Raw genomic sequence first — 22,217 nt, 5'->3', positions numbered from 1 at the left:
GGGAGTCACCCCTTGTCTGGTGCCAAGGGGGCACCCTCATGCTCCAGGGCAACCCCCCCTCCCCCAGCTGTCCTGGCACCCCCTTCCCCCTCCTCCTGGCAAAAGGACCCTGATGCCATGGGGATGGGTATCCTGCCCCATAACAAGGGGGGGCTGAATTTACTGTGGTAATTTACTATCAGATTTACCAAATTTACCCAGCTTTGGGGCTTGGGGGGGGGCTGGGGGCACGAGTCACAAGTGCTCCCTTCCTTGGTTTGCTCTGAATAAGGTGTCAGACACACCCCCCACCACCCCCACCCCCACCCCAGGCAGCCTGCTGCCAACGTGTAGGCAGTGGGGTGCTGCCCCCACCCCCTCCCCGTGCCCTCATTGGCCCTGTGCCTCTCCTCATTAGCAAAGTCTCTGTCCTTCCCGATGGTTGCACTAATTATTGAGTTCATTAGTGGCCCAGGCTGTTCAGCTGGGGGGCCCTGGGAGGGGGCGAGCCCTCTGGGCTGGCGTGGGGTCCCTCACCCCCGTGCGGCACTGGCAGTCTCAGCCCTGGAACGTGACCACCGAGCGGAGAGCAGCCCCCCAAAACGCAGCCCTGCACCCCTGCTGGCGGCTCTGCACCCAGGTAAGGGTCCCGCGGGGGACAGTGGCATGGGGTGCAGGGGGTTGGAGCTGGGTGCTGTGCTAGGAGCGTTTGAGGGTTTTGAGGGCCAGGGGAGCAGAGGGCGGCAGCAGAGCCCATCCCTGTGGCATCAGGGAGCCCTCCTTGTTTGTGGCCAGTACACTCTTGGTCTGGTTGAGCCCGATGCCATCACTTTGGGGATCCTTGGCAGGTGAGCAGTCAGGACTTGAGGCTCACTGTAGCCCAGGCCTGGTGCCAGGGTAACAGCTGGGGTGTGGGATGCCGGTGGCACTTGTGGCAGGGGCTGCTGGCCCAGCAGGGCAGCCGAGATAAGGCTGCAGCAAGCCTGCAGGGCTGGGGGAGAGATAGGAGCAGGATGGAGAGCCCGGGGGGCTGCCTGCTGTAGTGAACACCAGCCCTCCCTGCCCAGCTTTATGTATCCCCAAAACCACTTCAGGGCTGGGAGCCACTGGGCAGGACTCCAGTCCTTTCTCCTCTTTGCCAGCACCAGCCGCATCATCAGGTACTACCCCTTGGGGCTGGGGGCTGGAAGCACGGGACAAGGCATAGGGTTTAGTTGTGCCACCACTGTGTGCCCTGCCCCCCACCCCCAAACCCCAGCCCCATGCCCCATCCCTGTGCCCCTTTCCCATCCTTAAGGCTGGAGCTGCAGAGATGCCCAGCACAGGGAGGCAAAGCCCATCGGGGAGTGGGCAGTCATCTGGCCTGCAGCTGGGGCGGTGGCACAGCATGGGGACAGTACCATGGGCAGGGAAACGATGTACCAGGTAGGGGACGTGAGGACACGTGAGGTGGGAAGGGGATGTGCTGGGAAGGTGGTGCTGCATTGCTGGTGGCACCAAAAACCCAGTTGCCACGGGACAAAGGGGATGGAGGGCAGCAGTGTAGACTGGCCCTGTGGCATCAGCCTGTTGCTGTCACTTTGGGGAACCTTTTGGCAGGGGGGAGATGCCAAAAAAACCCATTGCCACAGGCTTAGTGCTCCATGGCTGGGAGGGTTTGGGGGTTTTGGAGAGTGGAGGGCAGTGGCAGAGCGCATCCCTGTGGCATCAGGGCACCTCTGTGGCTGACACCCCCTTGGCCTGGTTCAGCCCATTGCTATCACTTCGGGGAATCTTTTGGTGGGGGGCAGGCATCAAAACCCCCATCACGGTGCCAAGGGCCAAGAGGGGAGCAGGCATGGGAAGGGCACAGGTACCACCATGGGCACAACAAGCCTGTGTGCAGGGTGCCTGGGGTTGCCTGTGCTGCCATAGTACCTCGGGGGGGAGGGGGGGCAATTACCCCATGAGTAATGGGGCTCCTCAGGTACTGTGAAGCCTTGGAGGGCCGTGGGGACCTTGGCTCTGGGCTGTTCCTGCCCTTATATGGTGAACGTAGGCTGGGACAGGAGGGGACAAAGGTCTCCTGGGTGCTGGCACCTGAGCACTTTGCCTAGGTACGCTCACCTGTGCCCAGCTCTGCAGGGAAGGTGAGAGGCTGGGGTGGGGGGCTGGAAGGTGGGCATGGTGGGGGGCAGCACATCCCACAGCCACCCCTGCTCCTGGCACGGGGGTGGCCTGAGGATGGGGCCTGGGGACCCATTGCCCCACCTTGGGGCTGCACTTGGGGGGACATCACCCCCTGGATCTGAGGGCAGGATGTGGGTGCTTTCAGGAGAGCACGGTGGGACCAGGCAGAGGTTTGTGGGGCTGGGGCAGCAAAGGCCTCTCCGTTGGGCACTGCTGGCTCTCCCTGCCAGCCCCCTGCCGGGGCACACGGCGGGGGAGGGGGGGGCTTCGCCCAACGCCGGCTGCCTGACCTTCCTGCCTGCCTGCTGGGAAGCACTGCCAGCCTGGCAGGGATGGCTGTGGGCAGCCTCGGCAGCACCGGGGCTGAGCCCTGGCACGCTCAGCACCTCTGCGGGGCTGGGCTGTGCCCTGCCGGGGGCACATGGATCCGGTGGTGGATTCAGGAGCGGGGGAGGCTGAAGCAAGGAGTGGGTGCTTACACACATGTGTATGTGTATGTGCATGCATGTGAATGAACGTGCGAGGCCATGTCATGCCGTGCCATCTCGTGCCAAGCCGTGCCAGGAGCAGGCTGAGCAAGGCCGGTTCCTGCTGGTCCTGGGGAGGAGCAGGCTGCTGCACAGCTGTGTCACCCAGCTGTGGCTGCTGTGCTGGGGATGCCTTGCACAGCCCAGCCCCGTACCGGGGCACTGGGGCACGCAGGGGACCCAGCTCCTGCCCGCTGCAGAGCCTAGTACAGAGCTGTGACAGCCCCCAGCAGCTGCAGTGCCAGTCAGGCTAAGGGGGACAGTAGTCCCGCTTGTGTGCCCCCAGCCCTGGCACCAGAGTGCCAGGGGGTCCCCTCACCCTTGCAGCTCCAGGTAGGGGGTTTATGGCCTGGCTTGCTGCAGACTGGGCAAGGCAGCAGATGGCACGGCAGGTTGGCTCTGTCCCAGCTCTTAATGACACCACCTGCCATTAACAAGGGCGTTGCCAATGCCCCAGCAGGTCCCCTTGCCTGCCTGCAGCACTCATCACCATGGTGGAGCTCAGCACCAAAGTCAGCGGGACACTCAACAAGACCACGCCGGGCCTCCAGATATGGCGAATCGAGGTGGGGACACGGGCGCAGTCTGGGCACCCATCACCCAGGCACCCATCACTGGGCTGTTTGGTGGGGCTGCGGGAGGGGAGATCCTCCTTGGTGTCCTCAGTGCCTAGGTTTGGGGGTATCAGTGCAGCATCCTGGGTTAAACCCACCCAGGTTTTGGGGACGGGGTCAGTGGGGCTGTGTGGGGCTGGGGTGGGGGGTCTCCACCAGGGCTGACATTTTTGTTCCTTCTGCAGAGCATGGAGATGGTGCCAGTGCCCACCAAAAGCTACGGCAACTTCTACGAGGGAGATTGCTACATCCTGCTGTCGGTAGGGCAGCCTGCGGTCCCACGGGGGACTGGGGACAGGCTCTGTCCTGGGATGGGGCTAGGGGGCAGGGAGGGGTGTCCCTGGTCAGAGTGGCCTGCGGGCATGGCGGGTCTTCTAAGTGGGGGCTGGTGTCCTGCAGACACGCAAGACTGGGAGCAGCTTCAGCTACAACATCCACTACTGGCTGGGGGAGAAGTCAAGCCAGGATGAGCAGGGGGCGGCCACCATCTACACCACCCAGATGGATGACCACCTGGGCATGGTGGCTGTGCAGCACCGTGAGGTCCAGGGCTACGAGAGCGAGACCTTCCGTGCCTACTTCAAGCAGGGACTCATGTATGTCAGTCACCCCTGGGCACCTGCTGCCACAGTGGGTTATGGTGAGGGGGGGTCCTCTGCATGCCCCCCATGGGGCTGTGTCCCAGTGGGGTGGGGGTGGCAGGAGGAGGATCTGGAGCTGGTCTCACTCCATCCATCACCCACGTGGGTGGGTGGGTGTTCCTGAACTGTCCACAGAGGTGGGAAGGGGGACCCCACTGGAGCGAGAAGGGGGGGCCCAGGGCTGACACTGTGTTCATTGCCCCCAGCTATAAGAAGGGTGGGGTGGCCTCAGGCATGAAGCATGTGGAGACGAACACCTACAAAGTTCAGCGCTTGCTGCACGTGAAGGGCAAGAAGAATGTGGTGGCAGGAGAGGTAGGTTATGGGATGTGGTGGGGTCCCCAGCCACCAACCTGTGCAGAGGTGCTGTTTGTGGTAAGGATCAGGCCAGAGCACACAGCCCCCTGCCACCCCCTCTCCCTGAGCCCACTGCCCTCAAGCAGGGGATAGAATGGGTGTGGGGCCATGTGGCCTTGCCTCAGGAGCAAACTTACCTCCAAAAGCCTCTCTTGGGGCAGGGAGGAGGAACACTGGCTGGGAGCATCAGCACTGAGCTAGGGCAGGTGGGGGCTGCAGAGCCAGGGGAACCCAGGTATCCTGCTGCTTGACACACAGCCCCCTCCCCACAATCCCCCCCCCCCCCCCCCCAGGTGGAGGTGAGTTGGAAAAGCTTCAACCGAGGGGATGTGTTCCTTCTGGACCTGGGCCAGCTCATCATCCAGTGGAATGGCCCTGAGAGTAACCGAAATGAGAGGTTGAAGGTATGGCCAGGGAGTCCCAGGGTCTCCCCCTGGAGGAAGGGGGTGATCGGCCACCCCCTTCCCAATCCAAGCTGACCCTTTCTCCCCTGGATGCAGGCAATGACCCTGGCCAAGGACATCCGGGACCGGGAGCGTGGGGGCCGTGCCAAGGTGGGTGTAGTGGATGGTGAGGACGAGGGCGCCTCGCCGAAGCTCATGCAGGTACTCACACACGTGCTGGGCGAGAAGAGGGACATCAAGGCAGCCACCCCTGATGACAAAGTGGATCAGAAGCTTAAGTCCTCCCTCAAGCTCTACCAGTGAGTTGCCAGGAATGGGTCACCCGTGGGGGCATCTCACAGGGTGCCAGAGGGACCCAGCACCCCTCTCTGCTATGTCCCACAACTCCCATATCACCATGGACAGCCACAAAGAGGGGTCAAGGGCACTGCAGGGGTGGGGACAGGTCCTTTGAATGCTGTTGGAGCAAGGGGTTGGTACCTGGTAGAGAGATGCTCATGCAAGTCTGACCTTTACATATGGTGGCAATGTTCCTGGGTGTTCCCATCACATCTGACACCCCTTTGCCCCTCCCCATGGCCACAAGTGAGCTGCATGGCAGGGCAAGCTGCAAACCAGGTTGCCACTATGGGCAGGGAAAGAGGGTCCCTGGGTACCACCTCTGCCATGATCATGGTGGGGATGGAGAGGGGACACCCCAACCCAACCCTGCCATCCCAAGGTGAGGATGGGGACGGGGCTTTTCAGCTCTACTTCTAACTCCTTCTCCTCTCTTTTCCCCTGCCAGTGTCTCTAATGCCAGTGGGAACCTGGTTGTACAGGAGGTGGCAGTCCGACCACTGACTCAAGACATGCTCCTGCATGAGGTGTGTCACCCATGGGATGCTTGGGGGTGCCCAATTTCCTTGGCAGCTTTAACCCTTCAAAAACTGATTTGGTGGGCACCAAAAGCTCTTTTGAAGGGTTAAAGCTGCCCAAAGTCCTAATTTCTGCTGTTGTCCCTCCTCCAAGGACTGCTACATCCTTGATCAAGGAGGTCTCAAGATCTTTGTGTGGAAGGGCAAGAACGCCAACAAGGAGGAGAAGCAGCAGGCCATGAACAGGGCGCTGGTGGGTGTGCTGGCTTAGAGGTTGGTTATGGGACAGCCTGGCTGCTCCCTAGGGAGCCAGGTACCCCATGCCCATGCTCTGGGTCTGAATCCCTCCAGAGCTTCATCAAAGCCAAGAACTACCCAGACAGCACCAGTGTGGAGACAGAGAACGACGGGTCTGAGTCAACCCTCTTCAGGCAGCTCTTCCAAAAATGGACTGTCCCCAACCAAACCAGTGGCCTGGGCAAGACCCACACTGTGGGCAAAGTGGGTGAGTGTCTCCTTCTGATGCTGCAGGACTCCTCGGATTGGGATGGGGGGGCTGTGGGGACCCCCACTATCAGTGGGATGTGGCTCAGCCCTCTGCCCTCCCACACAGCCAAGGTGGAGCAGGTGAAGTTTGATGCCACCACGCTGCATGCCAAGCCCCAGATGGCCGCCCAGCAGAAAATGGTGGATGATGGATCTGGGGAGGTAGAGGTAAGGATGGCTAAGGCAGAATGTAGGACCCTCTCAGGGCACCCTCTGGGCTGTGCCAGGGGATGTCGTGACACCCAGGGGCTGCAGGGTAGGGGGATGCACCAGCCCTGGCAGCAGCACATCCCTGTCCCCCCAGGTCTGGCGTGTGGAGAACAAGGAGCTGGTGCCTGTGGAGAAGAGATGGCTGGGCCACTTCTATGGTGGGGACTGCTACCTGGTGCTCTACACCTATTTTGTGGGGCCCAAGGTGAACCGCATCATCTACCTCTGGCAGGTGAGACCCCTTAGGTCACTGACCCGTCGCAGGGGGGAGGATGACAGGGGCACCTCCCTGGCGTGGGGGTGCTCTGCCCCTACGCGTGACTCCATGGAAATAGCACGAGGGTTCCCCCTTTCCAAGAGGGAAAAGGGGGGCCATGGTGGCCACTGACCCCCTCTCTGCCCTGCCCAGGGCCGCCAAGCCAGCACAGATGAGCTGGCTGCCTCTGCCTACCAAACTGTCATCCTGGACCAGAAGTACAACAACGAGCCTGTGCAGGTCCGTGTCACCATGGGCAAGGAGCCAGCCCACCTGATGGCCATCTTCAAGGGCAAGATGGTGGTGTATGCGGTGAGTGCGGTGCTGCTGGGGAGGGGTGGGCAGTGGGCAGGCGGGTGAGCCTGTGGCACTGGTAGTGACCTCCTGTGCTGGTCCCCCTCAGAGTGGCACCTCGCGGGCAGGCAGCACGGATCCCACACCCTCCACCCGTCTCTTCCATGTTCATGGCACCAATGAGTACAACACCAAGGCCTTTGAGGTGCCAGTCCGCGCCTCCTCCCTCAACTCCAATGATGTCTTTGTGCTCAAGACCCCCAGCTGCTGCTACCTCTGGTATGGGAAGGTGGGTACTGCCAGGCACTGAGGTGGGTGCTGCCACCCCCAAGAGAAATGTCCCCATCTCCTCTTCCTCCTCCTTGGCTGGGGCTGGTGATGCAGCTGCTGGGCTTGCTTGGCAGGGCTGCAGCGGGGATGAGCGTGAGATGGCCAAGACTGTGGCTGACATCATCTCCAAGACAGAGAAGCCAGTGATCGCAGAGGGACAGGAGCCACCTGAGTTCTGGCTGGCCCTGGGGGGCAAGTCCCAGTATGCCAACAGCAAGAGGTACCAGCCCTATGCCCAGGGGCCCCTTGTCCCACAACCCCCACTGTCAGGGGTAAGATGGGCCAAGCTCCATCCCCACCACCACTGCCATATTGCCCCCTGCCAGGCTGCAGGAGGAGAACCCCTCCGTGTCCCCCCGACTCTTTGAGTGCTCCAACAAGACAGGCACCTTCTTGGCCACGGAGATTGTAGACTTCACCCAAGATGACCTGGAGGAGGATGATGTTTATCTGCTGGACACCTGGGACCAGGTGACTTGGGAGGGCATAGGGTGGGGGACATGTTTGTTCCCACAAATGTCCTGGAGTGGTGCAGGACCTGCAGCAGCCAGAGGTGGGATGAGAGGTTGAAACCCCACGTCCCTGGCCCCATGGTGTTTTTTTCCAGCCCCCCTGCTCCAGGGATGGCTGAGGATGGACCCCAGTGCCCTTTGCTGCAGGCAGATCCTGTGTGCTCCCAACCATGTGTCGGGCACGGCCCCAGAGGGCCCTGTCTCACCCCAGTGGTAGACACAGTGACCTCATTGCAGGTTTTCTTCTGGATTGGGAAAGGTGCCAATGAGTCTGAGAAGGAGGCGGCAGCGGTGATGGTGCAGGAGTACCTGTGGAGCCACCCCAGTGGGCGTGACCTTGACACCCCCATCATTGTGGTGAAGCAGGGCCATGAGCCCCCCACCTTCACTGGCTGGTTCCTGGCCTGGGACCCTCTCAACTGGGCTGTGAGTCATGGAGGTGGCTGGAAAGACCAGGGAGGCCCTTTGCAGATGGGACCAGATGTGGATCTGGCCCCAGCCAGCATCTCCGTGGTGCAGGCAGCGGTTTGCCTGATCCCTGCCTGTGCCAAGGGGCTGAGTGCTTTTGTCCCCTTCACCAGGACAAGAAATCCTACGAGGCACTGAGAGCTGAGCTAGGGGATGACAGCAGCTTCGGGCAGCTCACCTCAGTAAGTGGCACAGGGAGAGGGGGCAGCCAGGGGCAGAGAAAGGTCCTCTGTCCCCTTGGAGGTGGTGCAAGGACACATCCTCCTGTGAGTGGACACCTGGAGCCAGCCTGCTGCCTCTGTCCCTGGGGCAGCCCCCGATGTGACCCTATCCATTGCCATCCAGGTGCTCACATCCAGGCAAGAGGTCTTCACCGCAACCACCACCCTCTTTGCTGACAAACTGGAGACCTTCCCACTGGACGTGCTGGTGAACACCTCGGCCACGGACCTCCCAAAGGGTGTGGACCCCAGCAAGAAGGAGGTGAGACAAGACCAGGGGGCTGCTGGGGCAGGGGGACCAGACTGGGAGAAGTCCCCAGCTTCAGCTCAGCCTTCTCTCTTCTCCCCCAGTGCCACCTCTCTGACCGGGACTTCCAGGATGTTTTTGGCATGAGCCGCTCTGCCTTCGGCAACCTGCCCTTGTGGAAACAGCAGCAGCTCAAGAAGGACAAAGGACTCTTCTAGTGCAGGAGCCTGGGCACAGGGACAATGTCAGCTCATTATTTTTATTAAATAAAATGGAGTTGGAGAGCAGGTCTGCTTCTTCACCCCAGCCCCCTACTTATTTAGCAGAGATGGCATGCAGGGGGACATGGGTCTCCATCAGGCACCAAGGCAGTGCAGGGAAGGACCCTCAGCTCATTTTCCTCAAACCCTTCATTTGCCCCGCTATGCTCAGAGGCAACGCGCAAGCTGCCCAGCCCCTGGGGCACCCTATCCCACCCCGGCAGCTGCAGCTCAGGGCTAAAGGTCTGCTATACAGCTGGAGCTGCTCCCTCCGCTATCACAGGAACCTCAGCAAACACGTGCGGTACCAAAGGTAAATGCAACCAGCCCAGTGGCTGATGGGATGGCACGTGTGTGGGGACAGAGACCTGGGATCACTTGTCCTTGCCCTGGGAGGGGAGGAGGACATCCCTCCTGCTTGGGATGCTGGGAGAGGGGCGGGGCAGGAGGCATAGAACCATATACATGCTATTCCCAGACAACTGAGCCAGGTCCCAATGCCAAATGGGGGGCTGAGGTGCAGTGCCCAGTGCCTGCGGCACCCACGAGGCATCAGCTCAGGCAGCATGGAAATAAGATCCCAAACCAAGAGAGGGTTAATAAAGATATTTTAATTTCACAAAAATCTATCTACACATCGTTTAAAAAGGGGCTGGGAGAACCCAAGAGCAAAAACTGTAAAGAATAGAGAGGAACAGGTCTGCTAAAACACAGAGAAAAGTGCTGCTCCACATCGACAGTGTAAAGAACCAGAAAGCTGGGGTGCAGGCAGAAACTGGCAGCAGCCACCCTGTGGCAGGCAAGGCTGGAGGCCAGCAGCAGAGCTACACGGACAGCAGCTGCCAGGGGTCCTGCAGCCCTGATTTTTTCTCTTTGGTGGGTGATTACAGGGATAATTAGCTCCATTAAAAAGAAAACAAAGCAGATGAGTTATTTCCAGCCCCCACCAAAGCACAGCACTCCCCACATGCCTGGTGCTAGGGTGAACCGAAGCGGGAAACGCTGGGCTGGCCGCCAGCCCTTCCTCGGGATGCGGGTGGGAAGATGCACGGCGGATGGTTATCTGTGCCGCACTGAGCAGGAGGTGGAAGGCGAGGCCTGGCCACAGGCACGGGAGAGCCCCGTGCTCCTCCTCCTGCTCAGGTTCTCACTTTGGGTCTCAGGCTGGGAAACCGGCCCTCGCTTTTCAAAGGCTCTTTGTGCAGCCCTGCCGCCAAGGCCCCCCAGGGACCCACGCACACAAGCTCCAGTTCATTGACAGGAGCTGGTTTGCACCTCTTGGAATAAGGGAAAAAACCGAGACCAAATTATCGCAGTCAAACAACAAAGGGGTGGGAGGAACGGCAAGATGGGAGTTCCTTGTGTTTATATGCTGAATCACACTTGGACTAAAACTAGGCTGATTCAGGAGCAGGTAAATGTTTAACCGTGACTGTCCATCGGAGGAAGAGCCTGCACATGTTCAGGGACTGTCAACTGAACTTCACCTCCCTATACCCCAGGATGGGTATCCACCTGGAAGGGATGATCTTACTGAACTTGCTGCTGCAACAGCATGAGCACTGGGAATATTACAGCTGGTGGGCAGCACACACCTTGAGGATTACACATCTGTCTTCCCACTGTTCTCAGACAGGGAGAAAGCTGGCTTCTGCAAGGAAGGGGCTCCACCAACACTCCTACCAGGGTGGAGGTGCAACTGAGCTGCTGTATACCGAACAAAAAAGCTTAATTAAATTATTTAATAGATGTCTGCAATTCTTAATGGATAGAATAATAAGCAAGAGCTTTTCATAAAACAAGGAACACTGGTTTCAAACATCACCTTTCATGTGTTGATCCAAACAAAAACTGGTTTTAAACAAAAGTTACTGCACTGAGAAATCAGGCAATGTTTGCTTTTATTATAAATTAACTGGAGTGCAGCACCTTGCAAAAACAAACTTGCCACCCCAAAAAGCAGAGCTGACTTCTGATACTACAGGAATACCAGTTATTTACAACACTAGCACAGGATGCACTTGGGGAAAACCAGATTTGCTCTCTGGACAGAGCAGCCTCTTCATCACATTCACAGGGGCCATCAGTTCGAAGGACAACTCCCATGTCACTGCCTGTTCCCATTGCCCCAGAATTCTACCAAAATTAGTATCGACAATAGAAAAGTATAATGCTTTGTAATAAATTAACATATAGACCCACTCTGGCTGCATCTTACAAGATAAAATGCTCTGTCATGTTTACAACCATTCACTCCTAGCTCGGAAACCAGAAAGGTGTCACCCTGACCAGGTCCACCAAGCTCATCTGACACGTGGACTGGAAAGTCAGTCAGTCTTTTCACCACACTGGGGTCCCCAAAGTACTCTGCTTGGGGAGGACTACCGATGGCTGTCACTCACTGCTGCGCAGAGGTGTGAAGAGACCATTGAGGAAGCATCCCCCTGCCAGCCGGCTAGGAGAAACTCTAGCGTGGAAGTGCCCATGAAAGAGGTGCCTGCTGTCTCCTAAATTGATGGTTTTGTCTGCTTTGCTTCAGCTGATTTATTCCTGAGAAACTCCTAACAATAGTTTAAAAACCCCAGAAAATATCTTGACAGCAAAAAAAGGCATTTTTTTTTAATTTAGAAAAAAAAAAGTAATCTTTCACCTCTAAAATTCAAGTTGCAAAAATCAGAACTAGAGGCCAAAACAAGAGCAACTACTCTGTTTAACAGTAACAACTTCTCTGAAACAAATGCCAGCAAAAGGAAACATCTGTCCCTGCCAAGTAAGTGCCAAGATGCTGAAAAAATTAAGTCACTAGGCTTTCCTCCCCTGCTGAAACAAGCTATAAAAGGAGCATCATGCCTCTAAATCCAATAAAACGCAACACTTCTTAACTGTGTTGTTACTGCTGAGCGTGGCCTTTCTGAAAGCTTTCCACCTGGTTTAGTTTCACAGTTTGAATGCTCTGCACTCCTCAGAAAGGAGAACAGAGGCATAGCTGTAGTAAAAACCTTCTCACCCTGGGATACAAGAAGACCAAGGCAAGACCATGGTTTGATCAAAGAGCAATTCAAGCGCCAAGCCTACCCTGCAGACCCTTTTCTCGCCATTCCCATTTCACAATGACTGAGGCCTGTGCAGAAAGGGTAATGCTAGAATGCTGCTTCCCTCCCAGAAGATACAAAGTGGCTGTTGCTCACCTTTTGCTACTGCTCTCAGCCTGCTCAAGGTGTTCACCTACCCCCAGAGTTATATCAAAGCAGCCCTAAGCAATATAACTTCAGTGCGAAATACTGTGCATCCAAAGAGAGACCTTTCCTCTCCAATTGGTACTTATGCAACAACCTTATGAATAAAATGCAGTCAAATAATAGAACTTGCAAAACAAAAGAAATCACATATATAATCTCACATCTAAATGACGATGACCGTGAATGGTGAAAAAAACCAACAGAGCTGCCACCAGGTATGCAATACATTCCACAGCACCAGACAGTTTGTTTCCTGGAACCGCATGTAAATAGCAGAGTGCTTACAAACCCATGAATGTCGAAACGCATCAGCTTGAGTGATTCCAAAACGCCTGTTAGAGAGATGACTGGCAAGAATATACTCAGTGATCTGGGTTTCCAGTGAATATTACTAAACACAACACACGCCAGGTTACAGAATCTATTGCTTAAACTGCTCTTGGAGGAAAAAAAAAAAAAAAAAAAAAAAAAGCAAAAAAAGCCAAGTGATATGTAAATCCTTTCCACTCACATCTCACAGGTGAATGGGCTTTTAAAATTAAGTCTCTTTTTGCACTGTTTTTTTTTTTTTTTTTAAAAATCAGTTTATGAGCAGCTGTAGTCTTGTGGCTTGATGCAACTCTTTAAGGCTCCATGCTGACGAAATTATTTGAGGAACAATAAAAACTTAACCACAGGAGGATCGCTCTGGGATGTCAAGGTTTAAACACGTGCTTCAGGCCCAGGACTTGCACAGATGGTTCAGGAAACCAAGCGTCCCATATTTCTACCTTTTTCCTCTTGTTTTGGCCCTGAGCTGTTTGATACTCCTGCATGTCTGGCCCAAGTTCAGAATCTTCCTCGTTCCTCAGGAGGAACAAGGTGTTTTACTCTTCACAGAGGCTGACGAACTGATCTTCCTACTTCCACGCTAAGTGGCTGTGCATTTTTTTCTGTTTCTAGTAACTCATCGAAGATATCCCTAAAACAGAGAGAAAGACCAACAGTGAAACTTACGTACAACAACAAACTGCTATGAAAGATAGCTCTGAGGGAATCAGCCACTGGATTTCATCTACTAACTCAAGCATCACAGATCCTGGTACAGAAAGGTGTCTTTAACTGGCATCTCTAAGCAAGGCTCCTTGAATCCCACAGGACTTTTTTTTTTTTTTTTTTTTCCATTATTACAATGAATAAGGTCAGTGGTAAGCCTCAGAGAGCAGTAACAATAGTGAAAATAACTCCTGGCTGGTAAAAGGATCAGAAGCAACACAGGACCAAATCTGTAGATGAAGTAATATCCTTTTTTAGAGCAACCAGTAAAGACAGAAGGAGGGGACAAACTGAGGCACAAACCCCCTTCTTCAGTTCTTATGCCTGAAAAGATACCTCTTCTACCTACAAACCTCACCTTCCTCATGTCCTGAGATGACCACAGCTGCAACAACACAACCACTAGGAGCAGGGATAAAGGCATTTACAAGTATCACAGCACTTCAGGAAAAAATCCAAGCTCCATTATGATTCCTGATGCAAGTATATACAGCTGAGACACTGAACCCCCTCCTTAAAATATGATTTAATGTGTCTTGTTAAAACCCTATGTATTACTGACATACAATTCCATGCCTCTGAACTCTTGAGGACTTCAGTTTTGTCATCCTTGCATACAATTCTGACAAATACATGGAGATACTTTTCATCCTAGCAAAGAGGACTAGAGGAGAGGAGGTAATAATTACTAGCACTGAAATTTCCCAAGACACCTACTTGTGCATGTAGAAGAAGATGTACCCGCTTCTGTCTCTGTCACACTGAACGGTGGCCTCTAGAGTTCTAGACACTTCTAGGTCATTGTAGGTGAACCAGGATTGCTTCTTGATATCATAGACATCACTGATATAATGACCTTAAACACAGAGAACACACCTTTCTTTTCATGCTGCAGTTCAACCAGTAAGCTGTTTAGCTAGACACCCTGGTCCAGCAACCTATGTCAGATTTAAATGCTAGAAGACTCTTAAGATCGTGGTCCCTGGATCATACCTGGTCCACGAATGGGTAAGAAGCACAAGCAATTCCATGGACCCCATAAGCAGTACACTGCCCACATGCTGCAGTTAGGCACCATGACATCCCCAGCCTGCACCCCCACCAGCAGCAAGGCACGATGGAAGACTTGCTTTGCTGCCTGAACTCTTCTCTGCAAATAATCCTCCTACGGTAATTCTGTATTACAGATTTTTTTAAGATAGATAAGAGATGAAGGATAAATTATGGTATCTTTTACCTGAAGATGATGTGCTTCCGATATGGCTAACTATGCTGATGAGACGATAGGAGTGAGGAAGCTCTCCTGTCTGAAAACAAAGTTCAATTAAAGCTTTTAGGCATTCACTTTTGTCCCACGTAGCTTATGGACAAGAAGATTTATAGCCCAGATACCAGCTTTGGCTACTATATTCAAAGCTGCAACCCAATCAAGGATTACAGAGACACACCCTGCTTCAGACCAAACAAGGAGTTCTTCCAGAAGTGGGAAAAAGCCTTCCATCTTCTTCAGTCTTTCAGCAAGCCAATGAACATGCAAAAAAAAGGAGCCACTCTGACCTCAGAACAGATGCTCACACAAACTCTACGCCGCAAGTTTTCTAAACAATCATTTCCTGAGCAACTTCCACTGATGTCAGAATTAATCCACCAAATAAACATAGAAAAGCAAAAAGGAAACAGCATGCTCTTACTTCTGAAATATCAGAGAAATACCCTTCATAATGGCAAAGACACTTAACAGTTAATACTAGATGTGTAGCCCAGATTCTCTTGTCCTGCACCTGTAACGTCAGCAGACAGTGCCCTCTCTGCATGCAGGAAATATGCTCTGTCTATTCACTGACAATAAAACTAAACAACAGTAATTGGCTTTTGACAATTATTTTTTAATCCTCTCTGACCAGGAAATGTTACCGATACCATTCACTAACAACACTCTTAAAACGTAACTCTTGGTTTAAGGGTAAGGAAATTGGTGAAGGATTGTAAGAAAATAAAAACTACTCAAAGAAACTCCAATTATTTCCACTCTACACAGTACTCCTTCCGCTGAGGCAAGCAGGCAACTTTCACAACACTGCTATGTGGAGCCTGAGCGTGCAAGTGGCTGGCAGCACAGCCTAGGTTACAGTTACATTTCACCTAATGGGAATACAATCCTGCCACAACATCTCAGTTCTGGTGGTGCAAGATCTAGAAGCCCATGATGCTGCAACTAAACTACCACGCTGGCTGAAGTCCTCTCTCTCTGCAAGTAAAAATTTCAAGCCCACTGCTTTATATGCACTGGGACATTTCTGCTATAAAATTACTGTTTCCTTTTCACCATTGTCCACATCTCAGAGAAACTCAGAGACCCTCTGCAACCACTTAGTTTTGTTTCTTTAAAATTAAAATAACACAATAGGACAGACTCTTAAGGACAGAAATTTTCACTCTCTTAACTTTTGAACACAAGACCTTTCTAGACTCTATACCTGCTCTGTAAAACTACCTCCAACACTAAACTGATGGTCAAGATCGGGTATATTTCTCAGCTGGCTTTTGAAATCATAGATCACACCTCAGCATTTCTTTTCAGCTCTTCTGCTTCAGCTTCTGAATACTCCATGTCAAGAACATCCTCATTCCCAGAGTCTTCATCAGAACCAATGCTGTCCAGGAGTGAGCTGTTAAACTCTAGATAGCATGGAAACAATGACACTGTGTGAGAAGCTGTGGCACGCGCAGGAATTCACAACAGGTTGAGGTATATCTACCCACATAAACAAGCATAGTAAAATCCTAACGCAAGGAAAGCAGGAGATATTGGAATTTCCAAATAAAACCTCTCTCCCTTCCCAACTTGTCAGAGCAATAATTAAGGAAAGTATCTTGGACTACAGAATTAATTTTAGCATCATCTGTCTCATACTTTTACAAAAGGGCATGATGGCAAATGACAGCTGGGTGATAAAAGAGCATTTAAACACCCAATTCACTCCAGAGCACCAGTGGTCTGCAGCCAGGACTGACATTAAAAGAAGTACAGCCAGTCTGGTCAGTGAACTGTAAGTTTCTGCAACGAGAAGCTATGAATTACAGTTTTAACTATAAGTTCCAATAACAAAGTGCATCTTTCAATTAAAACTGGCATCAAAACGCTACTGCTGGCAGCAGGCATCTTTTCATTGTTTTCAATGGTAAGAAGGCTGCTCACCGCAGGAACTTCCAGTTTGCTTGGCTGAGCAAAATGCAGGCAGCTTTCTGTAAAGAGCCGGAAGGCACCACTACTCCCTGTACACACTGTTCCAAACTTCCTGGGATTCTGCAGCTACCCAACTAATTTAAGATTTTGTACAGTACTCATTAGGAGAAGTAGCTATGCTTTCACCAGCTAAATTAAAGCTATGAAGTCCTGTGGGTGAGAAGTTGAGATTAACAGGACACACTCAGGACTGTGTTTTTTTATGAGACTTATCATGCCAGTTGTGATGGAGATGTTTTGCCAAAAACAAAACGCACTGTTTGCCCTGTTAAATCATCACATTCTGGATTAGTATAGTCTTCTTGGGAAGTTTATAGACAAATCCCTTTAACTGAGAATATTTTCCTGCTGATTTCTATACTAATTTGGGCTGTGGCAAGCTAGACTTACAGCCAAGAAATGCAGCCACTTCAGTAGGTATCTGCATGAAGCGCTTGCCATGGGTACTGCTAAACACCACTTCACCAACAGCCCCTGGATGATGAGCAGTTCATTGATTGCAGCACTACTAGGAACCTTACTTAGACAAATACTACCAGTTATAAGGCTCAAGATTATTAGCACCTCCTTGAATGACTGCTGGCTGATGCCTTACAAATGAGTCAGTAGGAAGTTGAGAAGCACAAGGCAACGCTCATGTTTAAGTCAAGCAACTGCAAATCAGGAGGAGGAAGGATTTCTAGCCTTGAATTCTTCCTGGACACAAATCAAGGAAGACTTGGGAAGGACTGGGCATTCAGTCTACCACAGCTTATCAGGGAACAGAACTCAGGTCGAGGGATGCTTAAACAGCATTCAGCTTCTCTTCAGAAGCATACACAGGTTCATCCAGTAATAACCGAGGGCCTTTAAAGGTGCCTGAGCAACTATGAGTATTTTAACACAATAATTTATCCCCCCTGCCTCTCCCTCTTCAGAGCAGGAAATTTCTCTTGGTTATGCTTTGCCCTGCCAGATTGTATGAAATCACTTGCATGCCAGCCTCACACAAATGTTAAACAGTGCCTGAGGCTCACCACACTGTCTGGATTTGGAGAAGACAGTGAATTTTGGGTTTCTTTTTTCACCCCCAACAGCTATACCTTGCAGTGAGGTCTCCCTCCCTCCCATCCTGTACAGACAGATACAGCACTTGCACTGAAATACCAATGCAAGTAAGAAATAATCCTTACACTCTGAGTAGAGCCATTAGCATGCTGGCTTTTGATGGGACTGCAAAATTTCAAGGTCCATTTTGGTCCCTCTAGATTAATATTATGTATTAAATATATAATATATATTTAATATCATATATATATAGATGTATACATCTAAGTAAAAACTCAAGAGACTGAAATAAGTAATTGAAAAATTAAGTTTTTTCCTGGCATTTGCTTTCGCAACTAAGAGCAAGAAAAGCTGACCTGAGCAAAGCCAAACACAACAAAGCACACACCAGAAGAACATGAAATCCCAGCTGACTTACAGACACTCAGGAGCTGCACTCATACATACAGATCTATTTTCCCTCAAAAGCAACATCCTGGAAGAAGTTAAATAAGTTTCACCTTGTAGACTTAATTCCGTGGCTCGTTTGAGGTCATCATCCTCTTTTTGCTCTCGTGCCTCCTAATGGGAAGAGAACAAAACTTAGCTCATTGAGACACTTCACTGTTTAAAATTCTTGTGGTGCTCTTTTTCCATTGAAACTGTGCTGCTCTGGTTTCTACAACAAACCTGACATTGTAAATTAAAGGTTCTGTGTGAAGGAATGTTTGCAACCAGTGAGAGTCCAATGTTCCCGTGCAACAGAACCTGGGACAAACCTTCATTAAGGCTTGTCAAAGCTCCTGAAGTTTGGTATGCAGCAGAGCAAGTCTCTAGTAAGACCAAACGCTTTCTTTGGATCATTAATTTGAAAAGCATCTGAATGAATTTGCAACTCTTCGCTAAGGAAAGCTGTCACTTACACACAAAGCTCCTCACACTTCGGCAAAATTTAGACGACTTCTGCCCAAAGCCAGCTGAGGACAGAGTTGTTAAATTCTGACATACTTTATTATTTTTAAGCCATTTGAAAGTAGAGCCAGTGGTTTCATGTTAACAGGTGTAATTCACAAAGGCAGGATGCAAAAAAGAGACACCACTAAACAACCAGGTATTAAAAATAATACCATGAACAAGTAGCAAAGAAACCTCAAGTCAACAAACCTTTCTAATCTTTGGATAATATCATGCTCCTGTTCCTCCCACCACTCTTGAAAGCTCAGAGCTACAGCAAGCCAGTCAATAATATTTAATGAGCTGGCTTCTTAATTCAGGGTTTGAATGCTTTCATGCACCTGAACGCAGAACCCTAACTACATATTTCAAATCAAGATAACCACAGCTACTACATTTCCATGCCTGAATCATTAGAATAGCAGATTTTTGCTTCAGAACTGTAGCAGAACAACGCTCAAAGGGCAGTTTTACATTATTAGCATGAGGCCTTTTTATCTCGCTATTTCTAAAGCATTTGGGAATCTTTGTTAAACTACTCAGCACTGCTGAATCAAAGCTACATCTGGCATGGAACATACCAACCAGCACCTCATAATGAGCAATGGGAGAGAAAAATCCAAGAGCCATGGAAACATCAGATCTCATAAGGAAAACCATGACAGCTTTAGTATTAATAGAGAGCAGACAAGGGCACCTATTTAAAGAAAGACGTGGCTAAGCACTTGCTTCACTCTCAGCAGCTCGGTTAAACTTGTGGAAATCAGTTACAGGTCTTGAAATTCAAGTGGAATACAGATGGTGAGCATACAACCGAAGATCCCAATTCTTTCCAAGTCTAATTTAAAGGACTTACTTTAGATTAAATTATTCGGGATCCTTTTTCCAATTTTCTAACAAGGAAGGGTCACATAAATGTTCAGTTCCTATATTTTTGCTAAGCATCCCCCTCCTTGGTAGTACCAGAAACAAGACACTGGGACAGACAGATCTTTAACCTGACCTGCCACGGCCGTTCTTAGCTTTTGCTTTGAAACCTGCCTCTCTCACTGAGTCTCGACATGACACACTGCAGGAAGCAACTTTCAGGGAAGCTAAAGGTGGGTTTGGTTCTTGGTGATAGATACTAAGAGTTTTGTTCAGTTTATAACTGGTTTTTATGTGATTTTACAAGACAGTGTATAAATGTGCACAGAAGGCTTTGAGAAATCCACAGGTCTGTGATGTGATATATGGCTTCCAAAGCACATACAAAATGTACCCAGACGTATTCAGTGCCATGACTACTGACACTGAAGCTAGAAGAAACCCAAACCTTTTTTCATCTGGTTCTCTAAAAAAAAGCAGCAGAATCCCTTTGCAGTTACTGTTGGAACACAAGTTTTTCCTTTAGCCATCAGGTTTCCAGTGTGGGGAAGATAAGGAAGCAAACTTTATTTCTTACTTGCTCTTGAAGGCTTTGAGCCAGTGCCTGCTGAAGTTCTTGTTCTTCCCTCTCTCTCTCCATATCATACTGCTGTAGCCAGTCAACGTCCCCCTGGGAGCCCTCCGGAGTTTTGTTTTCCTTATTCTCATCAAAATCTTTAGTTATCTCAGTGAAATTGGCAGGACCTGAGGAATCAGAAATTACAGTTATGCTTTCCTGGGTCTTCATTATGTTACCAGCTAAATCCCCTTTAAATCACCACAATCCTTGTAGCACAGTGACATCTATTGACAGGGAGAGTTCACCAGCCATAAAAAACCTCACAGAGTCAAATGGAAAAAGCTCCAAAGTGCAGTCTTGCATTTATTTTAACAGGTGTAAGATGAACCATTTGATTATCCCCTGATCCTGTTCTCTTAGCCTTTGATGTTCACTCAGAAACAGCAACTTTTAACTGAAGTAAGATGTCACACTCCACTAGGTTTCTGCAGCCATGAAGCCGACACTTGAATTTCTCTAGAAGGAACTATGGATTACAAAAATTTGCATTGCATATTATACCTTGGAGTACTACAGATGAAGCCACAATTAAAGCCAAACCATATGCAAGGCGGAGGGAATACAAATCTCAAGTACTGTTTAAATTGTGTCAACTCGTTTCCTCAGGTAAGAGCCTCAATTTTGTGAGCACTGTCTACTGCTTTGAAAGTGCAAGAAGATTATAACTTTTCAGTTCACCTTTAAAGAGAACACACTATGGCAGAAATATTTCACAAAACTTCTGGAATGAACATCCATTCAACTATCACATACATCTCCCTGCAGTTGCAGGACACTTTGATTATCCCATTTGCTGGCAGCTGAGAGTCAGGACTTGCTCCAACAGCTATCACACAGCAACATGTGAAACTTTATACTTTTGCCCTACGCCGACTTCGACATCTGCTCATTAGTTATTAGCAAGGATTATACAAGGCAGACTCTGGTATCTGTGACCTCTTAAACACAAGACCACCAGAACCAGCACTATAATCCATCAGTCTAATCCTCTTACCATGAAAAACAAACCAGAATTTATTACACGACCTTTGAGAACTTGCAGTGCAAGAAGTACTCACTCGACTCACACAACTGTTATTTGAGGCTCATGTAGCAGAAAAGACATCTTCTGTCATATCCAAATTAGCCTTTTTTGAAAGCACCACAAATTATTCAGTGTTTACAAGAAAAATTATTACTAGCAGTAACAAGGAATGGACCAAGTTAAATCCATCACGTTTAGAATCATCTTGCCTGATATAGCAAAGTATCCTTTGCAATTAAGTTTCCTTTAAATAGGATATAGGATTGTGAACTCATGGCATGCCACATTCTGCTGCCATAACTGGTAACTCAGTGTACATGCATAATCTCATCTGAATGCCAAACCGTATGCTTTGAGTAGTACTTCTGTCTTTTTGGTCATGCACAGCCAAATGCAGAAAGCAGAATGCAACACTGAGTGTTTAACTCCATTCTTAATCAGAAAATAGAGAAACTTTTATTAAACATATTTTTTGCTTAAGTGTCACAATAGAGTCTTCAAAAAATTACATTATACTTTGCAAAGAAAACCTGGAGAGAGATACATTCATGTGGCTGGCCACACTCTCACAACTCTTTCACACACCCATAAGCAACATCAGCGTATATAAAGGAGGGTAACAACAAGGCTGATTACGGATTTAGTTTTCTTAACATACTTTCCCAACACAAAAGCTGTCAAGAGCTTTACGTTGAAACAAGTGTAATTTTTGGTAAGAGTGGTTTTGGTTTTTTTTTTCCCCAATATTTAAACTCCTGGCTCTTAAAAGAGTAGGAGAGCATACTGTTGGCCTGTTTTTCCAGGCTAGTGGAATTAAAAATGTAACAAATTATAAAGACTTAAATTTCCTTCAGCCAATTAAAGGAAGACACTCAACTTCCTCACACTGACATCAAACAGGCTCCTTGTTGTACTTAACTGTGTTTCTGGGTTAGAGGCTGTAATTCACATGCTCAAGGGTCTACACTCTCATATAAGAAAAAGTATTAGAAAAATTACAGAGATAAATTAATTAGTAACAAAATAACTACATTTATGAAAGCATTCTAGTCTTATGCACCCCAGACATTGCTCTTGCACACCAGCAGTGTGAACAGTGCTACATGCTGCCCGGCCTGCAATAGCTACAGAAACAACAATACTTTCTGATTATGGAAGGTTAAGTTCCAGATGCTGCCAAAACTTAGTAAATTGAATTGTCTGCTATGGGAACCAGTGGAAGCACGTGTTAATCAGGAGAGAAAAAAAATGGAAATTAACGCTGAAGGATGACTTTACCTTTATCAGAGAGGTGACAGACATACAAGAATACAT

At 50.0% G+C, this 22,217-nt stretch overlaps 2 protein-coding genes across 6 annotated transcripts in view; one reads left to right on the top strand and one right to left on the bottom strand.

Moving 5' to 3' along the window:
• Positions 1–310: 310 nt before the first annotated feature.
• On the top strand, positions 311–8,914 carry VIL1 (villin 1). 4 transcript variants are annotated; one of them, XM_005447388.4, is made up of 20 exons: positions 311–619; positions 3,156–3,241; positions 3,475–3,549; positions 3,689–3,885; positions 4,137–4,245; positions 4,581–4,691; positions 4,788–4,990; positions 5,479–5,557; positions 5,703–5,801; positions 5,900–6,053; positions 6,162–6,262; positions 6,399–6,536; positions 6,714–6,872; positions 6,964–7,143; positions 7,259–7,404; positions 7,511–7,655; positions 7,934–8,122; positions 8,278–8,346; positions 8,510–8,647; positions 8,737–8,914. In XM_005447388.4, exons 1-20 carry the CDS (start codon positions 418–420, stop codon positions 8,848–8,850), a joined length of 2,694 nt encoding a protein of 897 aa, XP_005447445.3. In that variant the 5' UTR covers positions 311–417; the 3' UTR covers positions 8,851–8,914. The 4 variants fall into 4 exon arrangements, with proteins under 4 accessions (XP_005447445.3, XP_055575389.1, XP_055575390.1 ...); XM_055719414.1 differs by having other exon boundaries at positions 503–619; positions 3,133–3,241; XM_055719415.1 differs by having other exon boundaries at positions 505–619; positions 3,136–3,241.
• Positions 8,915–9,483: 569 nt separating this feature from the next.
• USP37 (ubiquitin specific peptidase 37) overlaps positions 9,484–22,217 on the bottom strand; it is a 38,575-nt gene continuing 25,841 nt past the window's right edge. For both annotated transcript variants that reach the window (XM_055718478.1, XM_055718480.1), the window contains exons 19-24: positions 19,838–20,004; positions 17,961–18,021; positions 15,730–15,845; positions 14,404–14,473; positions 13,884–14,022; positions 9,484–13,092 (exon numbers count right to left, since the gene is read on the bottom strand). In XM_055718478.1, the coding sequence (XP_055574453.1) occupies positions 13,005–13,092; positions 13,884–14,022; positions 14,404–14,473; positions 15,730–15,845; positions 17,961–18,021; positions 19,838–20,004 (641 nt within the window). In that variant the 3' untranslated portion in view covers positions 9,484–13,004. The remainder of the gene's footprint in view (positions 13,093–13,883; positions 14,023–14,403; positions 14,474–15,729; positions 15,846–17,960; positions 18,022–19,837; positions 20,005–22,217) is intronic.

The sequence above is a fragment of the Falco cherrug genome, chromosome 8 (assembly GCF_023634085.1).
Source record: "Falco cherrug isolate bFalChe1 chromosome 8, bFalChe1.pri, whole genome shotgun sequence".
NCBI lineage: Eukaryota > Metazoa > Chordata > Aves > Falconiformes > Falconidae > Falco > Falco cherrug.
Note: the sequence above shows the minus strand (reverse complement) of the source record. Positions and strands in the feature narration are given on the sequence as shown.